This window comes from Phoenix dactylifera, chromosome 16, assembly GCF_009389715.1.
Source record: "Phoenix dactylifera cultivar Barhee BC4 chromosome 16, palm_55x_up_171113_PBpolish2nd_filt_p, whole genome shotgun sequence".
Lineage (NCBI taxonomy): Eukaryota > Viridiplantae > Streptophyta > Magnoliopsida > Arecales > Arecaceae > Phoenix > Phoenix dactylifera.
This window is the reverse complement of record NC_052407.1, coordinates 6,950,667-6,973,184: the sequence shown is the minus strand read 5'-3', so window position 1 is coordinate 6,973,184 and position 22,518 is coordinate 6,950,667. Positions and strand designations below refer to the sequence as shown.

At 40.6% G+C, this 22,518-nt stretch overlaps 2 protein-coding genes across 5 annotated transcripts; one reads left to right on the top strand and one right to left on the bottom strand.

Moving 5' to 3' along the window:
- Window positions 1-350: 350 nt before the first annotated feature.
- LOC103709131 (probable N-acetyltransferase HLS1) lies at window positions 351-2,632 on the top strand. The gene is made up of 3 exons (XM_008794337.3): window positions 351-1,024; window positions 1,137-1,315; window positions 1,448-2,632. The coding sequence occupies exons 1-3, from the start codon at window positions 845-847 to the stop codon at window positions 2,298-2,300; spliced, it is 1,212 nt and encodes a 403-aa protein (XP_008792559.1). The 5' UTR covers window positions 351-844; the 3' UTR covers window positions 2,301-2,632.
- A 7,206-nt stretch (window positions 2,633-9,838) lies between these two features.
- Window positions 9,839-20,848, bottom strand: LOC103709133 (BTB/POZ domain-containing protein NPY4-like). Of its 4 annotated transcripts, none has more exons than XM_039114363.1 (6): window positions 20,424-20,848; window positions 19,205-19,402; window positions 18,686-18,839; window positions 14,724-14,793; window positions 11,469-12,653; window positions 9,839-10,719 (listed from the first exon to the last, which is right to left on the bottom strand). In XM_039114363.1, the coding sequence occupies exons 3-6, from the start codon at window positions 18,745-18,747 to the stop codon at window positions 10,144-10,146; spliced, it is 1,893 nt and encodes a 630-aa protein (XP_038970291.1). In that variant the 5' UTR covers window positions 18,748-18,839; window positions 19,205-19,402; window positions 20,424-20,848; the 3' UTR covers window positions 9,839-10,143. The 4 variants fall into 4 exon arrangements, with proteins under 4 accessions (XP_038970291.1, XP_026661233.2, XP_008792560.2 ...); XM_026805432.2 differs by having other exon boundaries at window positions 18,686-18,843; window positions 19,219-19,402; XM_008794338.4 differs by having other exon boundaries at window positions 18,686-19,402.
- Window positions 20,849-22,518: the final 1,670 nt, after the last annotated feature.

Here is a 22,518-nt window from a genome sequence, read left to right as displayed (position 1 = left end):
ATTATTACCGCGAGGTTGTTCCTCATGCTCTGCGGATTAAATTTATGACTCCGATGTGTCGTGACTGCAACTATTCGATCATGATATTTTTCTGTTTTTTTTTTTTGGGGTGGGTGTTTTGATATGAAATGCTAATAAAATTGGGCGCTTTCGGTGCATTCGTGATGGATGCATGGGAAGCGGTGGCATGAATGATGGGTGGTGGTGGCGATGATGATGGGGGGAAATCGGTTAATGATTAAAGAACACCTGCGGCGCAGGGGATGCAGAGGGACCGCGCAGCCATAGCCGCCGTTTCCTTTCGAACCCCAACCCCACCCCTCCTACTACTGCTGCTACCATCTACTCTCAGGCGGTAATGCTTTCTATTATCATCATTAGTATTATTACTAGCTATGAGAGGGGAGAGAAAGTTTGGGTCCCATGATCCGAGCCCCCACTACGGTCTTTCTCTCTCCTCCCACGACCACCAGAAAAACGGGTATAAATACACCCCTCCACCTCCTCGCCCATTAAAGCCTCACACTCCAAATGATCAACTGGTTAGTAGTTACTACCCAAACAAAGCCCCAACCGTCCCGAAGCAACGCAAAAGATTGTATTGGAGCGTAGCCAAACAAGAGTGCACTGCGTGAGAGATCCACGATTCAGTTAGGCAAAAGGATAGATATATCTCCCTCCCATTTCCCCCCCTTTACACGTGATCTCGCTCTCTTTCTGCTGCTTCTTCCACCAAGCCGTGATCCCTTCTACTTCTTCTCTCCTTCCATAACTAACTCGGGGGCTGAAAGCAGAGATAAAAACTGATACTGCTCTATCCGGAATATAGTAGCGAGGGAAAGCGATGGAAGAGGAGGGAGGAGGGATAGTGGTGAGGGAATTCAACCGGGAGAGGGACGGCGAAGGGGTGGAGGCGGTCGAGCGGATGTGCGAGGTAGGGCCCAGCGGTGAGATGACCCTCTTCACCGACCTTCTCGGCGACCCCGTCTGCCGCGTCCGCCACTCCCCGGCCTATCTCATGCTGGTACCTACCTATTCCTCCTCCTCCTCCTCCTCTTCTTGTCTGCGGGTTTGCTTTTGGGTTTCGTTTGTGTACGTGAGGTTTTTTTAAGAGTTGTATAAATATGTGTCAAAAGGTAGCGGAGACGAGCGGGCCGGAGGGGGAGATCGTGGGCCTCGTCCGGGGGTGCATCAAGACAGTCGCCTGCGGCAAGAAGCCCCACCGCGCCGGTGCTCCTCCGAGGCACCACACGCCGAGCCCTATCTACACCAAGGTCGCCTACCTCCTCGGCCTCCGCGTCTCCCCTTCCCACCGGTGAGCCTAAAACCCCAACATTTATTTCCCCTTTATTCCTCCCTCCCTCCATAATTTTTCTTTTTATCAGCGATATAATAATTTATCCGATACTTTATTCCTCATTATTAAAATTATTATTTGCTGGAACAGGCGGAGGGGAATAGCGCTGAAGCTAGTGAGGCGGATGGAGGAGTGGTTCCGAGAGAAGGGCGCGGAGTACGCGTATATGGCCACGGATAAGGATAACGAGGCGTCGGTGAGGTTATTCACCGAACGGTGCGGCTACTCCAAGTTCCGGACACCGGCGATCCTCGTCCACCCGGTGTTCGCCCACCGGCTCCCCGTCTCCCGCCGCGCCCAGATCCTCCGCCTCCCCGCCGCCGACGCCGAGACCCTCTACCGCCGCCGCTTCGCCACCACCGAGTTCTTCCCCCGCGACATCGACGCCGTCCTCTCGAACCCCCTCTCCCTCGGGACTTACCTCGCCGTGGAGCCGGGGTTCCGGTGGGAGGGCATCGAGGCGTTCCTGGCGGTGCCGCCGGAGTCGTGGGCGGTGCTTAGCGTGTGGAACTCCAAGGAGGTGTTCCGGTTGGAGGTCCGTGGGGCGTCGCGGTGGTGTCGGGGGCTGGCGCGGACGACGCGAGCGGTTGACCGGGCGCTGCCGTGGCTGCGGATCCCGTCAGTGCCGGACCTCTTCCGGCCGTTTGGGTTCCACTTTCTTTACGGCGTGGGCGGCGAGGGGCGGCGGGGGGCGGCGATGGCGAGGGCGCTGTGCCGTCACGCGCACAACATGGCGAGGGATGGGGGGTGCGGGGTGGTGGCGACGGAGGTGGCGGCCTGCGATCCCCTGCGGCGGGGGATCCCCCACTGGGAGAGGCTATCGTGCGCTGATGACCTGTGGTGTGTCAAGCGCCTCGCCGAGGACTACAGTGACGGCGCCTTCGGGGACTGGACCAAGGCGCCTCCCGGGCCGTCCATTTTTGTGGACCCCCGGGAGTTCTGATTAGAATCTTACTTTCTTCCTTCCAAAATGTTTAGAAGTCTAGAAGAGGGGAAAAATCGAGAGAGAGAGAGAGAGGAAAAAAAACAGGGAAATCTAGGGGGATTTTTTTTGTAACGGTGGAAACGGAAACGGGATTTAGATGGACGTTGCTCTCATGTAGAAGAAGGATAGGAGCCTTTTGTTTTTTTTTTTTAAGTTTATTTTCTTGGAAAATTTTGTAACGGTCTCGGGATATGGGATGGAATCGAGGGGAAGATGTGGTGGAAATGGAGTTGGCTTTTTTTTGTTTGCGAGTTTCGTGTCCTTTCTTTAAAATTCTCACCCTCTTTATATCTTGCCACCTCTTCTTTTTGTGAAAGGATGGCGATCTTGTTCCCTTGCGTCTCGTTTCGTTAAAGGGAAATGATACGAATCACCCCGTGTTCTTGACCCTCATTACGCCAACCTCGTTACTTCTTATCTTTTAATCATAATGACTTCTTTCTCCTTACCATTTGCAAAAACTTACGAAAAATGACCGTAACAATCAGACTGATAACTAGTTTGGAAAGAGCATTTATGTCATTTTGGCGCGACCGGGAGCACAATCGAGACAGGATTGGACTCGCACCCAGACGCACCCGCCGATGGGACGAGGCCACCGGTGGGATGTGACGTGATACACGGGTGTTTTCTGTTCACGGAGTTGGTGGGCCCCAGTGGAACAATATGGGGACCATACCGTCCCTTCCTTTGGACGTGAACCGTGGGCTCCGGGCCTGTCGGGTGGGACCCGCCTACCAAGTTTAATGTGAGAAATTATCGCAAATACTGCGTACGCTAATAGGAATCAACTACCGTTATTGGCTGCATTCGTGGGTGCGTGGTGCACGCAGCACAGGCAATACTTGGATCCCAGAAGCTGACGTGTCAGAGAGATCAAGTGCCTCATAGGGACCCACTCCAGGGGGGCACTCACGGTGCCGACCCCATTTAGGGGCCCCTCATGGTATTTTGATTCCACTTCTCCGCAGGGTTTACTTTGCCTTCATGCGGAACGCCATAGAAAGTACATCCACTTGGTACTGCTTCATCGTATTTGCCACGTGCTCTATCTATCTATAATAATGCAACTAGATAGCGGTGTATGATACATACATAGCTATATATGAGAGAGGGGACAAAGTCTAGCATGTTCTCTTCGGCAAATCAAGTAAATGGTTACGGTTACGGATATTAGTGCATCGTAATGTTTATTTTTTTTTATTTTAGCATTACGTAAAGAAAATGGAATGCTAGTATAAGTCCTAACATTCATTCACAAGTAGCCATGATGAAAAAAATTGTTGACGATATAAATTTTCATAAAACTTATGTGCTAATAAGGCATCGTCCCAAAAACTTCTTAACATGAATGCGAATTGTAGTAGAAATTGAATAGGAAAGGTTGGGTTACCTAACTATGGCTTTTAAATTTCGTTTATATATTGGAAGCAAGTTGATTAGTGGAGTTAATACTTTATGTCAATAGTTGAAAATTGGATTTATACTAAATTGTTGGTTTGGAGCTTAGAGAGAGAGAGAGATGTTAGATTCTCTATGAAAACATTATTAGTGTTTCGATGCAATTTTTAATCTGGTTAGTTTTGATGCCCAGCAAGAATTGACATTTTTCCAATTTTTTGAGAAACGTGCAAGTACGCAGCAAAGTAATTACTTGTATGATCGATTTGCATAATATACTATATGAGCGTATGCTTGTTTTTTACTTCTACTATTTTTGAGTTTGAGAAGCAATAGATATTAAGACCCATTAGATCCTCAAATCTATCTTCCAAAGTTTAGCAAACTTTGACAATATACCTTGCGCACAATATCCCTAATGAAGGTAAAGGCTACAGAAAATCGGCACAAGTTCTTTTTAAGATTTCCCACATGATCTAAGATACTCGAGTCAATAAAGCTAAAAAGTGACTTTCTCAAAGAATCACATGATAAAGGAGATGTCAAGGCTTGACACCATATTCTGGAATCAAAAATTAATTTTTAACCTCTCTTAAAGCCTAGAATCGCCATTCCCTGCCTGATTCAGCTCATGGAAAGATTGATGCTTAAACTTTCTTTTTAATTTTTTTTCTTCTAATGCTTGCACCTGAGTTCTTCCATTTCGCCCCCCTGCGCATGTAGGGTTCCTAGATTTTTTTTTTTAATTATCAAGACCTACTTTTAATTATTCCAGGCCTTTTTAGTTGGTACTGCACAAACGTGAGCCAGAACTGGTGTGAGATCAGTACATTTAGAATGTACATCTTATAAACTATGGCCAAAGTAAAACACTATAGAATTTGTTTCTTCTGAGTGAGACTGCACTTGCTTCCCCGGTACATTTCTCACTTCAATTGGTTTTAAATTGAACAGGAACAGCCTAACAGGGTTATATGACCCCACCATTGCTCTAGCTCCCAACAAAAGACACGCATGTACACACACATGCACACGCCTTCAAACGCATTCACACGCACTTAGGCTGGGTCTATGTGAACCCAATCCAATGTTTTGAGCAAGCTGGCCTGATGACTGGATTAATAGGTCTCCTTTCCTTGACACTGTCATCAACTTAGACATCTTTCTTGCTGCTCCTCCCTCTTTTTTTTTTTCTTTTTTCTTTTTGTTGGTGTGGTAAAAATGGCATTTTATATAATCCTCACATAAGTACAGTCAGATAAGCCAAAAGAAAGAAAATGAAGCAATGGAAAAAGGGCGTCAATAGTTCTCATCCAAATAAATTCACCAGAGTGCTGAGCCACAAAAGAGGCAACCCAATCCATAATCTATTTGCCTTTCTGAAGACGTGTGCTACCCGAAAAGATTGTATCTTCCTGCTCCTTTTTCTCTTCGCCCCTCCTCTTTCTCTGAATCCACATCCAACTTGGGCTCTCCCTCTCCTTCTCTGCCTTCTTTCTTCTGTTCGGCTTCTTCATCCTTTTGAAAGTGGCTATGGCAGCCTGGAGGGGAGCTGTGCTTCGTGCCGAAGAAATTGTGACACTGAAAGATGAGGTAGCTGATGTGAACACAATTCTTGTAGGCATCATTGCATCAGGAGTCATGAAGATGTACAGGTCCAAAGATCACGGGAAGGGAAGGGAAGGGAAGGGAAGGGGAGGGGAGGGGATTGGAGCTCCACCCCCTCGTTTAGAAAAGTCTCTGTAAATAATTAACGCTAGGATGCTTAAAAAATAAAATTGTGCAGCCTCTTAGGAACGTACTCATCTAAACTCGGCAATCAACTTGCAGATTTCGGTTCTATGTGGAGGGGAAGTTATGTCTCCATGTGAGTTGTGACAAGGGTTTGCATCTTTCGCGCGGAACAATGATTAACCTTCTTTTTTTTTTGCAAAATCACTGCACATATCTCAAAGCACTCCGAAGTATGCTATTATTCTGTCCGGATAGATCTCAAAGCAGGCAGCTAATGATCCGATGGTGGTTTCATGGGTAGTAAGGTTGGTCATTCTTTCGAACGAAAGATACAACCTATCTCTCTTGAATTACACATAAATCGTAAAAGCACTTTGTATACGAACATGTTGAGGAAAACCTATTACTTTCAAGTCCTGAGGTTAAAAAGTTATATAAATTCAGCAGTGCCATTGGAGTCCTTAATTTGCTAATATATCCTCGAGTTACATACCTCATATAAACTTAGCCGCTCCTGATGGTTAGTTTTAGATTTACAAATTGCAGCGAGCACAAAAGTTTGGCACTACAAGAAGTGGGGATGGGCCTAATAGCCCGGTATGTCACAAATCCAAACGACAAAGTGCTAGGTCAAAGTTGGGTTCCAGAATTGGAACTAAAAATGGTTTAAGCGTTGACATCCATTCTCGGAAACCAAGAAGCTTGACCCAATTATTTTATATATTCATATTATATATTTTTCAACAAGACCATCATATATATACACCCACATACATAATCTTTAGTTCTTTGATATGTATCAAAATATTTTTCTCTTACCTTCTTTTTGAGAAAAAAAAAACAAAAGAAATCTTCCCCCTACCCTTAATGCGGCTGTCCATTTCCATTCTAAGTCTAAAAGAGCCAAACAAACATGATAAGTTTTTGATAGCCATTTTTCATCAAATCCGCTGTCAAATATTGATTGATAAAAGCCTGGGCTTCAAGTAGAAATTAGTTTACTAGAACATCAAAGGCAAATCCCTGACCCACAGAAATCAAAGAAGCTAGGCCTCTGAGGACCTTCATGCATGGTTTCGCTCAAATGGTGAACCTTGATCCACAGCACAGGTTACGAAAGAAAAACTTTTTTTTTTTTTTTTTTGGGGGGGGGGGGGGGGGGGGGGGGGGGGGGGGGGGCCATGAGAGTTCCTCATCAATTAACACACAAAACTAGTCATAACAATGCGTATAAGGCTGTAATAAGGATCTAATCCTAATAATCGTTTGAGATAAATCCAATCAAACTGGTCACTGGGTTTGGGGAGTCGTGACTTCTTTTTCCGGGCCTCCCTTTGGGTTTGGGCTGTGAGCCTGTTTCTTTGTGTGGGCCGTTACCCGCTGCCTGGCCCCAAATCAGCCTGGGAACTTACTCCCTCTCTTATCCATTCCCTTCCTATCTTCTTCCTTCCTCTTTCTTCCCACTCTTCTTTATTTCCTTCTTGGGGCTTTCAAATTGAAATGTTGGTGATAAGTCTCACGGTTTTTCTTTGCACCAAAAAATATGCAATCAAACAAAATGTGCGTGTGTGTATGCTTTATTTTTTTTTATTATTATTTTTATTTTGCTTAAAACGGGTGCTTCATACAGTGCGTGTGCGAATACGTCCAATAAAGTCTTTTTTTTCTTTTGTTCTAGAAACATGATGTTTGTAATTTGAGCACACCCTTCATCTACACATAAAGAACACACATTATTTTGTCGAATCGTCTGCTTATATTGGTCTCTAACTCCATGACCTCCAAAAAAATCAATAACCTTCCACAAAAGATCAGCATAAGATCAAACCCAAATGCCAGTCCAAGGGTTCAACCGTCCAGATAAAACCACCACGGTCGTCCGAGTCGGAAACTAGAAGCTGCACTTGCAACTAGGATAAACAAATATCTTGAAGGCATAACACGTACTTTGGCATGTTTCGATGAGGAATAAATGGGTGGATAACCCCCAATTCCTTCTCTTGGCTGTGCAGTGTATAAGGCTCCTACCACTCAAAGTTTGGAGAAGATCGGATGTACATAGCCTTACCTTCATATATGGAGAAGTTTTTTCTGTACCTATAACATCCAGTCATAATGGAGCGATCTTACTCTTACGTTGATGCTCACCCTTTATAATCAATTGGGGGACTCCAATGTGTGAGACTAATATGATAGCCAACTGCACCCGCTTGGACGCACCCCCCATGTTCTCTTCCTTCTACCAAATAACCCTTTTTGCCCTGCTGGATAGCCTATTCCTCGCCATGATGTGTGAGAGGATATCCCTCTCACTTAAAGGGATAATTTTATCTCTGAGAATGTGTGAAATAGGTATATTCCCTCCTGCATCATAAGTAATTACTATCATCACGTCTCAAATCCGGAGCATGATTTGTCACGGTCCAGATTCGGAACATGACATGGACGTGCTACTAAGAGGCACGACCCACAATAATACGTAGTTTAACGTTTCATTTAGCTTTGAAATTTATCTCAAATATAATAGAATAAATAAAAATTTAATTTAATTATTTATTGAATAAAAACTAATATTTGTTTAGAACTTCTCAATCCAAACATAAATACCAAGCCCATAATTTTCAAAATTCAGAAAATCATTAATTACAAATTTATAGTCAATTTAAAATACTAAAATTCTTCTACAGAATTGTTAAGCTTGCTAGCACGAACTCTACACCTGAACCAGCTTTCGTCCCTACTATTTTTATTCGTTTGGAGAAAGAAAATAAAAATAGAGGTATATAAGTGATACAGCTCAGTAAGTAAATATTTCACTACCTTACCGGATCAAACACAAGTTTTTCCATGCCAATGCATTATTTAAGAAAAATAATAAATATTGCAAAATAAGCATTTCATAGTATAGTATATTAAAACAAATCATGCATAAACAAATCATCCATATTTCATAAACATAGTTCTAAATTCATTTTACAAATAAATAAATAAATCATTCTTCTACCATTTAGCTATATCATAGTTCAAAATATTGCTCATAGATATTCATGCTACGATTACTTTATACCCGTAATAGGGTCATAATCGATCATATGACATAATCTGCCAACTATTATAACCACTGGCAGGGTCGTTACCAACTATTATACCCATTGGCGAGGGCCATTACCAACTATTATACTCGTTGACGAGGGCCATTACCAACTATTATACCCACTGGCGAGGGCCATTACTAACTAGTATATCGCTGATGAAGACCATACATAGCGATCTAAGAGTCTTTCAAATACTTATATCTTTTTCTTAAAACATACGCATAAATAGGTAGAAAACACTAATTGGCACAATCAGATTCATATTTCATAATAAAGTTATTTGCATTAAAATATTCATGAAACCATTTTTTATATAAAGCATGATTTTTATAACACAAATACTGGTCCATAATTTTAAGAAAAATCCGATATTTTCAAAAGCAAATTTTATGCATGAAAGACATGATCACTCGAAAATTAGTTAAAAGTAGAAGGCTTACCTCTTTCGTTTTAAGCTGTCAAACTTTACTAGGCGATTCAATTAATCCTATTAAAAACATTAAAAGCGAGATTAATTTCTATTCGGATTAAAATAAATAAGAAAGGAGAGTTGGTCGAGTGACAGTGTTCGACAGTTCCGAATGAGTCAGGCCTGAGCAATTCGATCAACAAATTATAAGGTATGAACTCAATCAGGGCCATGGTTAATTAACATGGCTCATCAATGGAGGTTTCAGAGACATTCAATAGGATCAGGATGATCAGTCTAGTAGACAACCTGAGCACCAAGACGAATCAAGGCTCTTCATAGAGGTCAACTCAAGTTCATAAACCAAGTCGACGGAACTGATGCTGGATTCAATACATCTTTTAGAGAGAAAAAAGTAAAGAGGAGAGAGAAAGTAGAGAGAGAAAAGAGTGGAGAGAAGAGAGAGGAAATAAAAGAGAGAAGTAAGAGAGGAATAGCTCTCGCCCCTGCTTTCCTCTTCTTCTTATCTTCTTTTTCTTTTCTTTCTTCTTTCTTTCTCGGTAAAACAAAAGGGAACGACTAGCGGCTTCGATGGTCACGATGGTTCAGCCAAGTGGCAGTTGCGGCTAGCAGAGGGCAGTCGACAGCGGCAGCGGGCCTGGTCCATTGACCGGCCCACACTCGCCTTGGGCCTGTGCGATTCAATTCCCACTAAGATGATGAAGCCAGATTTTGCCTCGGTAAAACTCTTTAGGTTTCCAGTTTCCACCACACAAACCAGGAAGTTGACGTCCCTCATGATGGTCATCTTCACCAAGAGTTCTGATGGAATCCAACTTTCACAGAGAGAGAGCGCATAAATGACACCAAACTCTCATCAAACTATCTCATACAGACTTCACTGAAACAAAACATAACTATTCTTTCTTTATGATACAGGCAAACAAAACTGGGTCATCATTCATAGACAATCCCCCAACTGAAAATACTTCCTAGCATGCTATCGGCATTCAGCAACCAGGACCTTGAACCCAGCCAGCAAAACAACTTTCTTTATGAACCCAGTTCACTGGGTTCTTGAGTGAGCTGCTCCTGTTCTAAAATCATTTCTAATGTCGGATGAAACAATAGATCAAAATTACAAACGCCAATAGCTTTCCCATTACGAAACTGATCGCCTTGTGTTCCTTGAAGGTGTAGACTTGGACTCCTCCAGGTTAATGGAACCTGGGCTGTCGGATGTGTCAGAGTTGCTACTCTCCCCACCTTGCCCCTTGCTTGACCAGAGCTTGCCCAGTATCTTCTTGGGCATCAGAATTCCCTTCACTTTGCCATTGCCCTTCTCATCGCCATTCTTGTTAACTTCGTTGCTGCCGCTACTCCTTTCACTCCCTCCACCTCTACGTACCAAACTCATAGACTTTAGAGAGCTGACATCTCCAACTGCACCATCCCAGTCATCTTCGGTGTTGGTCATGGCAGCTGATCTTGAACTAGCATAAGAAGTGCCATTCTCCGGAGGTAGCAGCAATCTAGCACTTCGCGGAATGTCAGCCCCGTTGCCAGCAGGAGCAGCTGCAGTGGCCCTCAACTGTTCAAAGAAGAGAACTTGAACCACCACACGGAGAGGAAGGCGATCATTCTGCACAGCATGCATTGATGCATCCACCGACAGCTTCTTGCAGTCCATTAGACCACATATTTTCTTTTTCTCGCTCTTTGCTAGACCTGGGTGCTCCTGCTCCAGCATCAACAGGAAAAATGTAAAGAATGAATAAAACGGTCAAGAGGCAGCGGCAAGCATTAATCACAACGTAGAACTGATATTTTTGAGTAAAACTGTTCTTAAGATTTGCAGAACTATAGAGTATCTGAAGTGCATAGCGGACAAAAATATTAAAGCGTCCCCACAATTCCTATATGTCTCAGTTTGATCATTAACATTTATAAGTCAATATGACCAATGATGCTGGGTTTAAGAAATAAGGCAATGAAGAGGACTCAATTGCACAAACAAGCACGGTTGTGAAAAAAAAAATGCTGCGATTGACATGTAGAGAGATCAAAAAATACTAAGAGGATTTACACAAGGAAGTGCACGAGCTGCACAAAAGAAAACCCTGTGAAAAGCTTAACTAACATGAACATGCCAACAATATCTAAGAAGGGTCCAATTAGAACAAAAAGGGCTACATGGGTTAACTAGAGGAGTAACATGGATGGGTGTTGGAAGGAGGATTTCATTTCCACTGGTATATCCTTTTATTAGGAATGGTGGCCGCCGGCAAGGAGGATACATAGAGCTAACCACTGGGATATGCTTAGTTGATAAGCGCATGGTAAGGAAAGATAGAAAATCAATTTCCCTATTCATGGAACTACTAACCTGTATATTGTGAACGGCTCAAAAGATAGCAGCATTATTTTGACTATGCCATCCTAAAAACTATACAATGACAAGAAGCATCTGGGATTTTGAGATTTTACCTTCAAATACATGTCAATAGCACGATAAAGTCCATCATGCACTGGCCTAGAAGCAGCTGATACCATTTCAGCAAGCTCAACAAACTTTGAAAGAGGTAAATTAGGGTCTTTCGCAATTTCAGCAAGGTACCCATCAACTAGCTTTGCAACAGCAAGCTTTGAACTACCAGAAACAAAGGCCGGACTCCTAACCCCCAGAAGTTCCTCAGCGGCCTGTGGGCTGGTTCGAGCAGTGCTGTTGTCTTGCATGATAAACTCCTCCACTATACTTAAAACCATGTCGATGTCATATATAGTGGATTCCTCTGCTGCAGCAGGAATTAAAAGATCAGATACAGAAGCTTCTTCCAACTGGAAGCCTATTCGCTTAATCAACTGTTTCTTGCTCATTTCTTCACAGTCCAGTGAGCATGCAGCTCTCAGTAGCCTGAGCAGGAAATTGCATGAAACCGAACCTGCCTCTGTTGGCAAGAGCCACACAATTGTCTCAAGAATTGCCTGGCTTTTGGGAGCATCACTTCCATGGGTCACAGTACATTTGCTGAAACCTGAAAGCCTTCTATATGCATAAGCCTTTAAAGCTTCTCCAATGACTTCACCAGACATTCTCCCCTTATTCTTGATCGCAATTATAACCCGCTTGTAGAAATCCATTTCGAGCTCACAAAGGTCCTCAACCCACCAGTCCTTCGGCACAGTCTGTTGCTTCCTGACACCATTCCAATGCGCATCCAGGCCATTTTCAGATGGAAGTTTCTTTCTGTTGTAGGTGTAAGACCACTCAACCTCAGAAGGATCAATGGAGGCCTTGGAAGCAATAGAGTCAATGCAGTGGCTGACCACCTTCAAGTCCTCAGACAAAGGTAGAAGCAATTTTGTGGTCTGAAGAACTATGATTGAGTCCTTCCAACTGCGGAAAATGCTAGAATTTAAGAAGACTTCGATTTTGTAGATAAGATTCCCTCTTTCCATGTTTTCGTGCATTTCAAGATACTCTGCTGCACACCGAGCTGCAACTACATTGTATGCATTGAGGGTGACGATCATGCCATAGCAAAATTTAGCACATATTTCAAAGGCTGCAAGGCCCCCTGGTATGTCGGTAAGATCAATCTCATCATTATTTTCCTCATTGGCAGCTGCCACCAACTTTTGCATGCGAGAACTCTTGGATAGGAGCGGAAACTGCATATTAATCAGCAACATAAAAGTGAGCATCAACAGGGAGAAGTTCAACGGAATATGCAAAATCGTATTAGCTTTCATGGTCCAGATTAGTTGTATGTGGGTGAATTGAAATCGCATAGGAATAAAATCAGTATAAGTTTCTTTTTGCCCAATAGAATGGCCTGGCAATGAGCTATGCTATGTGGGGTAGCCTTCCCCCAAAAACCTGTAAACCCCCCAACCCTGGTGAAGGTGAGGTTTGATCCTAAGCCGCTTGGTCCAACTGCCAAGAACTTTACAAGCTTGATAAGCTGGCTCCTCCTAAATCAGAATAGGATATTTTTAAATCATGGGTGACTATTAGAAAATTATCATTGGAGTAAATATGCCAGTCCAAGTTATGTTTTAGAACTGAGGATGCAAGGGCATTCTTAGAGTTTTATTCATTTTGTTTGTCTTAGAAAAGAAACAAATAATGTCAGGTAGATGAAAAGTATCTTCTAAATCAAAATAGAAATCTCGCATGGTCAGCAAACATCAACCAGATGGATCAAAAGAAACAATGAGAACCGCATATGCGTAAAGTCAAAATAAAAAAAATTCCTGATTAAAGGTTCTTTAGGAACTTGGCAAAAGCATAAGATAGTTATATTTTTATTGAACATGAAAAAGCGGCACATTAAAATAATTGAGTACACATATGCCTGGGCAATGTCAAGAGTTATTGCGAGAGACTAAATTTCCAATCACCACAGATTTTACACCAAGGATTAGCACTATGTGCATATCTCCTTACACTAGCCCTAGATGCAAATACTGCTAACTTTCAAGAAGATGCCCTTGTGTGTTGTATGTAGTGGTATTATTATAAATCAAGAACGGGATAAGATTAAATACAAAATTTGAATTATGAAGGACAAGTTTGAAGGATGAAAGCATATAATCAGTATGGAAAAAAGATGTAAGGAACAATTTTAATGGAAATAGTAATGAAAATGTGGTCACCGGGAGAAAGTAGAAGACATCTATTAGAACTAGAACTAAATTAATAAACTGGAGAGGTACTTCTAAAGTACAATATGAGCAGTGCATGCCTAGGTATTTTAAGGGAAATTCTATTAATCATGGTACGACTCACGAAGTTCCAGGAACATGATCGTAGGCCAAAGGATCTAAAAAAATAAGGTGAACATGGAAAAAAAGTGACTTCTTAGACAGAAGTAAGATAGAAAAAGGAATAGCAAAATCAACAGCAAGATTGTTTAAATGGATGCAACAGCTGCACCAATCAAGGGCAAAGTGACAAGGAACCTTAAGCATGTGCAGTGAAGATCTCAGAAAAATCCGTAAAAAGAGGTGTTGGAATCTGCAATTTAAAAGACAAGGAAAAGACCTAGTTGAGATAGATGGAAGTTGGGAAAAAGATTTGGAAACGACTGCTCGAATGTTGCATGTATCATTTGATAGGAATTTGGAAATGACTGCTTGAATGCCGCAGGTTGCATTTGATAGGAACGGTTGTTGAATAAAGATTTAAAAGCTAAGCCTAGATAATTATGACAAGGTTTGATAGTTATGGGTTTGGGGTTTTAAACTAAAGGCAATGAGGCAGACCAAAGACATGAAAGTCATGCATAGGCATTATAAGAATTTTATGCATTTCATTTATTTTAAAAATAATGGCTACGTGAAGAAGATGATTGGTGTTTTAATAGTTTTTCCAAAACCATTAGATCCTATATTCAAATTTAAAGATACAATTACTAGCCTCATACAATTTGGGGAATTATAACTCTTCTTGAGAATTACCTACATATGGCCATGTTTTAGCAAAAGCAATTACAAGATCTCTTTGATAAGTTGCAGTAATACAAATACTAACGAGGTTAATCTACTAAAGAAAATATTTTTCTTCCACAAGCTCAAGCATCCAAAGAGTTTAGGATGTTGGGGAGGAAGCCCATGACATTCATGTAAGGCCAGAATATGCATTTCTCATGGCATGAGAGATGAAGATACTAAAACAAACATCCAGACCATCCAGAGTTCTACAACTAGATATATCTCAAAACAACATAGGTTCATTACCTTGTGTAGATAAAACTTCACATCTCCTACATTAACAATGATATCAGTAGCCAACTCGGTTGCCACAAATCTGCAAAGTTAAAATCATTTCAAGATCAGAAAAATACAGTAGATCCTGACCTAGTCAAAACAAACTTAGCAAATGTTCTTCAAGTTTTAATGGTGCAGAGGGAACGATGACAAGTATGCTCAAACATGTGAAGAAGAGAAATCCACAGGCATAAAGCAAAGCTGTAACTTATCAATCAAGACGGACCTGGTTTTTGACCATGTTAAAAAGTTCTATAACAAATGTGTTTGGCCAGACCTAGAAAGAAACTTTAGATATTGGACCAAGCTTGGGAAAAGCTAACTCCAACCCAAACCTGATACATGTTCATAGGAAGACGGTCTCATTTAAGCATCAGACCCAATGACTGAATGAAGTCCTCAAGTGTCTAGCAAAGAAGATTATCTGGTCCTGCCATGCTAATATCATGAAAGTCCAACGCCAAATCAGGGAAGATAGTAGTGTTATTCAAAAAGCAAACATAAACCATACAACAAACTCTCTGTTATTTTGGTAGATGCTGATGAATGGTTATGTAAGGAAGGCTGACAGGAAAATTGAAGGAGGGAATAGAAAGGAGGAAGAAAACCAAAGAGCATAGTACAAGAAAAAGAATGAGAAAGGAAGCTTCATGCAGTCATCTCACTCATGTTGCTCAAAGCTGAATTACTAAAAGCAAAGCTCCTTTGGTCGCTTGGCCAAACCAAAACCAAAACCAACTTTTCAAATCATAAAATAGCATTGCATAATGCAAATATAACAAGAAAACAAATGACAATTCATGAGTTAAAAGATATGAGTCCTGTGAGTGATGAGAGTGCCTTCCAAACAACCCTACATAGGTAACACAACACAAATCAAAACCTCAAAGTATCCACTAAAAGACATCAAACTGAAGAACCAGTGAGCCACTGGTAAAGATGACATGTACCAGGAGATAATTCAGATGCTAAACTGTGGTTGGCATGCAAGAGGTCAAATGAAGTCGGGACGACAATGAGCTGAAGATACGCAAATTATGTGGATCACGTAAAATGCAATAGTGGCAAAAAAGACACAAGAATTGATAAAAACAAGTCAAGGGTGAAAAAAGAAACGGGAAATGAGCAAAAAAGTACTTCTATGTAATCAATGAAGAAATATCGCAAAAGATGGATAATTTATGAAGCACCACAATGCAAAGAAGGTCCTTGAGAGAAAAGAAAAAGGAGATGTCAATTAAGCATACTCATACTCTCCAAAAAAAAAAAACAATGAAAAGATGGGCAATGAATGTGTAGGTACGATCCAGCATTAATCACACTTTCAAGCTATTGCAATGTGGATCACTGTACGATGAAGCATAGATTAGTGGACATGGTCTAAGTAAGAAAACCAAAGAGGTAAAGCACTTAAAGTCCTAGAAATGCCAAGCAGGGCAAAACTGAACAATAAAGATAGGCCCACTTGATGCTGATAGCTTAAACCGATCAAGATTACTTTTAATGCAGCGACCAGCTTCGACCTAAAAATGGAAAATAATTTTGACTTCAATGTTAATGAAAACATCACAAATCAGAGCTGAAAGATTACAAATTTAGGCCCAAAACCTCAAAACAGAGATTAAGAAGTGATTTTAGGACAACCATGGTAATGGAAATAAATCTCTAAATTGTAGAAGCATGAATGAGTGCTTTTCTATAGGATCGCATTGTTATTTTTTGACTTGGTCAGTACAGCCTAACTTAATTCAGTGGTATAATGGTGATGAGTATAATCACCAAGAAGCAGGTATAAAAAAGCCAATGGCAATCCATTAAAAAATACGAGGATGTAAAGGACAAAGGACATGCAATGATTCAATCTAGCAAGAGAACACATAAATGGATGAATAGTTTTCCGCAATACATCACCAAATATTCAAAAAGTCCTAGAACAAAGGTCATGAGCTTTAATACCATAAAACTTGACAAGTAAGTCTTTGAGGACATGCTTTATCTCATTAGTGCTCTAAGCCAGATTCTTCATAGATTTAATAAAATACAAGAGGCTGCACCGCAGAGTGCTGCAAACAGAATCCATTTAAAGACTACAGAAAGAATGAAATAATAGCCATTGGACAAAGTGTACTAAACGGGAAACATTGGGTATATACAGTATACGTTGCTAGATTAGCTGTCTCTAACACCTCCCATCATGGGGCCGAAGTTACTTTTATTTATTTATTTCAGTCTTCTGAATTACATCTTTATATTTTTATTAAATATTTAGCGTGAAAAAGAAACAAACTAACCACTAAATGAGACAATAAGTTTAAAAATCATGATTTAGCATGAACATCTCTCACTCTTCAATCGTCCCAGAAAATTCAAACAAAATCTCCACATGCTTTACTATATTTAAAGCTGTTGATCTTTAATTTTACTATCCTTTCTTTAAGATTCATCATCATTTAATTCTCATACCAAGACCCAAAAAGGGAACTATAACTTTAATAATAATGTAATTTTCACATCTCTCGACAATGTTGGTTTCAAACTTTTTTACCTAATTTACACAAAGTTTTAGATTATCTTTTGAACAACACTATGATATGCAAGGAACAGAGTTTGATTGTTTCCCTCATTTTTTCATTTCTGAAATGTATGTTTTGTTTTTTTGTTTTTAGCCAACATGGTAACCTCTAGTCACATCCATGGTTGTGATAACATGAACAAGAGCAGTATAAATCACAGAATGAATACCACAACCCTCTTCTCAGAAACCAGGTTGAACACATAGTCAATTGCCTAGAAGGTCAGAAATCAGAATCAAATTTAATTAAATAAACACACTGTAATAAGCCAAAGGGCTGAAAAGAAATTCTCACAAATAGTATGAGAAACAGAACTTGGTTCAATTATACTCTTAACCCTTTCTTCCAAATTATTGGAAGTTTTCCGATTATGTCTAGAAAGTTTAAAGCAAGCGATTAGCATATAGAATGCCCATGATTAAATTATTAAACCACAAATTTCTCATGTTGCAAAGCATCAAAAAATCTTCACAGTCAGCAATCAGCTGATCGTAGGAAAGCTAATGGAAAGAGACCGCAAGTTTCTAATCTTATATCTCATTAGAGGAACGAGATAGCTCTATCCACAAAGATGGAGATATTTTACTGGCCATTTCATTCTTAATAGCCGGGTAGAAACTCGAAACTCTCAGTAGTATGTGGAAAAGGAGCATAATTTACTCAGTTTAAGAGTTGCATACTAAGAGAGTTTAGCAAGGGGAGAAACTTTCTTTTCTTTTCCTTTTTTGAGGAAAAAAACTAAATTTTTGTTTTTTAAAAAAAAGGAATATTGACGAAGCAGGTACTGGTATCTTGATGAGCAAGTTGGCAAATCACATGCGAAAAGTATAGCAGGGACCCACAAATGCCTATAATTAAGCTCCACAAGTTGGGCCTTAAAAGTAAGAAAATGAATAAAAGCAGATCCTGGAAAAATCTACCTATAACTAATACGAATGTGGCATAGAAATGTAGCGTGGGCCCAAGACACTTTACGAGAACAAAACTATTATGAACCTGCTGATATTGGGAGTTGTTAGAACCATTAGCATCACCAACCTCCACTAACAGAATTTGTGTCAAAAGCTTAGATATCTCCTTGAATATCTGAATGGTAAAAAGCCTACTGCTATCACCAAACACAATGGATGGACCTGATACATTACAACTTTATAATCAGATGCATCTGCCAAATGAATCAACCGAGAACCTGATGCTGCACAGTTCCAATATAGAATAATTCGCACATTTGAAGTGGGGAAGAATGAGAGGAAAACAAAATATTTACAGAAGAACAATACAAATGCTAAATAAATCATAAAATAGCCACTTTTCATTCTGAAAAAAAAAATATGAATAAATAGCTTTCTAGGAACTCACCTGATATTGTTCCCTTCTGTCTGGAAAACATCAGGCTTCGATCCAAGTTTCATATACTTCATTGTGTCGAAAACAAGGTCGCCTCTTCTTCACTACCAGAAAACTTACACCTCATCCCCTCATCCCTAGCTCATCATACGGCAATCTATGGCAACTGAAATAAAGAAAACCCACATGTTGAGGAGGGTAACTTTGAAGGTGGGACAGTTGAACCTTTTGTAGCAGCAAAAAGATCGAATATTTCCACGAGCCAAGCGTGAAAGGGAAAGAGGTGAGAGGTAAGCAAACAGATTTGTCCTAAAAGAAGAACGATTAAGTCTAAGATCTATGTGGCATCACAGACTTCCTTGTTCTGAAACGAGCAAGAGGCCTGAAGATGCGGTCTAATAGAGAGAGTTTAGTGTTTCCCCAGCCCGTGGCAGCCCCCACGGAGTCAGGAGACCAGTGGATCAAGCAAAGGTGACAGGAACAACAAGACCTCTAGATTAGTAAAAAATTGGGAAGAACATGGACACCCACAAGCACTAAGCTGACAACCCCGCCCTGACGTCGATTTGTTAATAGTTTCCTCTCAGCTCAGTTGTGTACAGTGTTATCCAAGTAATTTTTTTTGTCCTCCTCTCTGTGGTCTTGAAGATCTGGTGCTGTGAGAATCATGTCACAAACCTTAGAATCCACATTCCTCCAATCCGAGCCCGATTTCGATGATCGCATCACCTACAAAAGCAAAGACAGCATCTCCAAGTGAGGGGAGGGGATGCATTGAAACCACAGACAGTAAGCATCTTTTCCAGCAATGGTGACGGGGGTGTAGGGAGACCACATGAAGAACTGCTGAAAGGAATCTTTTCAAGTTGAGGAAATCCACGTTAGAACTTCTATACATGATGATCAAATAAAAGCCAAAAAGAGTTAAGAATGATGGTAGCGGTACAAGAGACCAACTTCAAATCAATAAACGCAAAACTGGCATTACAGCAAAAAACAAGAAAAGGAAATTTTGCATCCTGCGTATTTATAGGATGAGTTCGAAGAAAACTGCAAGCTTAAAAATAATTTATACCAGATGAATGGTAGAACCCAAGAAGAGTTGATTTTTTTGAAAAAAGAAATCCATACGAGCATGCAGTAGAAAATCATTAAATGCAACCAAATTATATAGGGTTGAAAACGAAAAAAAATGGAACAGATCTCCAGAAACCCAGCAAAAGAAGAACAACAAATACTGGAAAAATGGAAGAGCAAAACACCAGCCGAGAGAAGCAGCCTTAAGATAGATTGGATGCAACACAAATGATGATAATAAGCAAACATTTATAAAAAGATACAATGGAAGAATTGGTAGATATTAACGAAAAGGACGATCTTTCGTCAATAAAGGGGGGGAAAAGGTTCTTTTTCATGAAATAACCACAAAAAGGAACTAAATCCAAGACATTGCGAACCCATCAGAGGAAACTGAGGACAGATACATAAATCTTAAAAAAAAAAAAAAACTCTTTTTAATAAAATCTCAAAACTTTAAATCACAAGAAGGAACAACCTCAATTCAAATATGAGGGGAAAATATCAAAAAAGAGCCTTTAAACCTACCTCAAGAAGAATCAAAGGAGAACCCAATATCCACCAAACTGAAACCCTTTATCGAAAGGCATTGTAGTCTAAAGAGTGAGGAAAAGAAAAAAAAAAGAGGCCGAAAAAACAGCAGGGAGAAAACCAAAAAAGGCGAGAACCTTACCACCCTCCAGGTGTCCTATAAGAAGAGTTTCCACGAAGAGTAACAGCACCAGACCCAACATCATGGCCCCCTCCTCCCCTTGCGTCAGTCGGTCGCTCCCCCTCTCCTCTGAATCCAACAAAAGACGAGCAAAAATCTAAAACCCAATCACCACAAAAGGCCAAGCTTCAACCAGCTTGGATAAAGCTCTCTGCTTTCTCCGATGCAAGACTCGCAAATGCAAGTACTCGGAGAACTCTTTCTTCTTCTCTCTCTCAGGCTCTTTCCCATTCTTTGATCTCTTACTGGACCAATTCAACCGAGCCAAAGCCCGCGATTTATATCCACTCTGATCTCTTCCCACCGTCTCGCTTTGCTTCGGATTGGCTTTGGCTCGCCGCTGTTGGTGCTGATGCTAAAGACGAGCCAACCCCAAGTCTCCAACTTGACGTTTATGTCCTTTTGGGTCTTATCCATCTTACTCGAAAGATTTGTAGTGCCGCAATGGCACTCCGATGACGACGCCATTCTCCCTAAGTTGGAGCAACGTCATTCGGTAATTATCTGTGTATAAAAAATTAAAAAAAAATTAAAAAAATTAAAAAAGTTAAAAAAAAGAGACGGAAAAGGAGAATTAATGACCGGCCCGTCTTTGGAATAGACTCTAATTTTTAATCTCTGTTGACCAATTTTATAATAATTGGTCCAGCATTATATCGATATTTAACCAAATTATTTTTAAAGCAAGAATACTCTTCATCTTCCGCTCTTCCTCTCTCTTCCTATTTCTAATCTTAAGTTGGATTCTCTAACCCATCGGTAATCCATTCTCTATTTTTTCATTATTAATCTGTTTGTCATCAGAAGAGAAAACCCTTCCACTCTCCCGCTCATCCGTTCTCTTTTCAATTTTTCCGTAATCTCTATTTTTCCTACATTGTTCGACTGAGAATTAGAACTCTACGGCATTCCATCGACAGCTGTTCCATAAGTTTTTCCTAACACTTCCCAAATCATTTTTGAGTCGTTTTTTGAGCCCGTCAATAGATTTGTCAACCGTTGCAGCATAATTTCTTCAATTTCTTTTATCAAACACCAAACTGTTATATAGTATTATAGAACATTTATTTTTAAATTGCAAGAATAGTTAGGATTTGAAAGATTAATAGATAAAGAAATTATCGATCTGGTGACTGATAAATCCGCTTCCGTGTACTGCAGCAATCTTTGACCGTTTAACCCATGATTGAAATAGATGATTTATATCAGATATGTTGCAATGTCTATGAAATTCGAAGCTTGCGACGTATGTATCTATGTCCTAATATTGTAGGAAGTTGACCACATATATGCTCGAGTTTGCAATTCAAAGTATAAGAATATGATAGGGTATGCCATGAGGCCGAATCTTAGTGCGTAGATATTTCTTGTGATGCCGGCATGTCACATTGGCACAAGCGAGTTCACGCCATTTCGAGTTTGGCTCGGTTAGCCGGCTGCTTTCGTTTTGCGTCATGTAGATAGCCATGTTTGGTAGCCAATAGGAACAGTGGAGCTAGCCCAACCGATTTATGCGCCTTTGCTTTGTGGCGAATGCGATAGCTTAATTTGCAACGTTAGCCGGGGCAGGATTTGTTATTCGAGATCAAGGAGATTTTGAGGCTTTTCTATTCCAGAAGCCAAGCTTAGAGCAGCTCGAGAAGGAATGATAACAGCCACCCACCATTATCTCAAAGTTACAATAGTCTTCGTTGGAAGGAGATCCATGCACTAAAATCAATAGAGTGGGAGATTCAAAGTGGTAACAAGTCACCCTCTGCTTTTAGATATCATATATCCACTTTGCTGCTTCTCATGATCTCTTCTTTGCAAGCTGCATATTTAGAGAAGCCAACCAGCCAGCAGAAGCTAGCAAGGCTGGGAGTTGATGAAGATTATGAAGTTAACAGTATGAAGTCTCATGAAATGAGAGCACTGCTATTAGCTCATGCCTATGGAATCCACTTTGTTAGGGAGCAGTCTTTTGGAGTTTGGCCAAGTTAATTACTTGGTAGATATGATAGTAATATTAGCTTTGAGGACTTAGGATGCTTTAATGGCCTAAAGCAGCGATAAA

Excerpts from the sequence above, each read along its gene's own strand:
- LOC103709131 (XM_008794337.3), top strand. The coding sequence starts at position 845 with ATGGAAGAGGAGGGAGGAGGGATAGTGGTGAGGGAATTCAACCGGGAG. Across the intron at positions 1,025-1,136 it reads CCCCGGCCTATCTCATGCTG|GTAGCGGAGACGAGCGGGCC; the intron begins GTACCTACCTAT and ends ATGTGTCAAAAG. Across the intron at positions 1,316-1,447 it reads CGCGTCTCCCCTTCCCACCG|GCGGAGGGGAATAGCGCTGA; the intron begins GTGAGCCTAAAA and ends TTGCTGGAACAG.
- LOC103709133 (XM_008794338.4), bottom strand. The coding sequence starts at position 18,747 with ATGAAGTATATGAAACTTGGATCGAAGCCTGATGTTTTCCAGACAGAA. Across the intron at positions 14,794-18,685 it reads ACAGAAGGGAACAATATCAG|ATTTGTGGCAACCGAGTTGG; the intron begins GTGAGTTCCTAG and ends TTAACTTTGCAG. Across the intron at positions 12,654-14,723 it reads TGAAGTTTTATCTACACAAG|TTTCCGCTCCTATCCAAGAG; the intron begins GTAATGAACCTA and ends ATTAATATGCAG.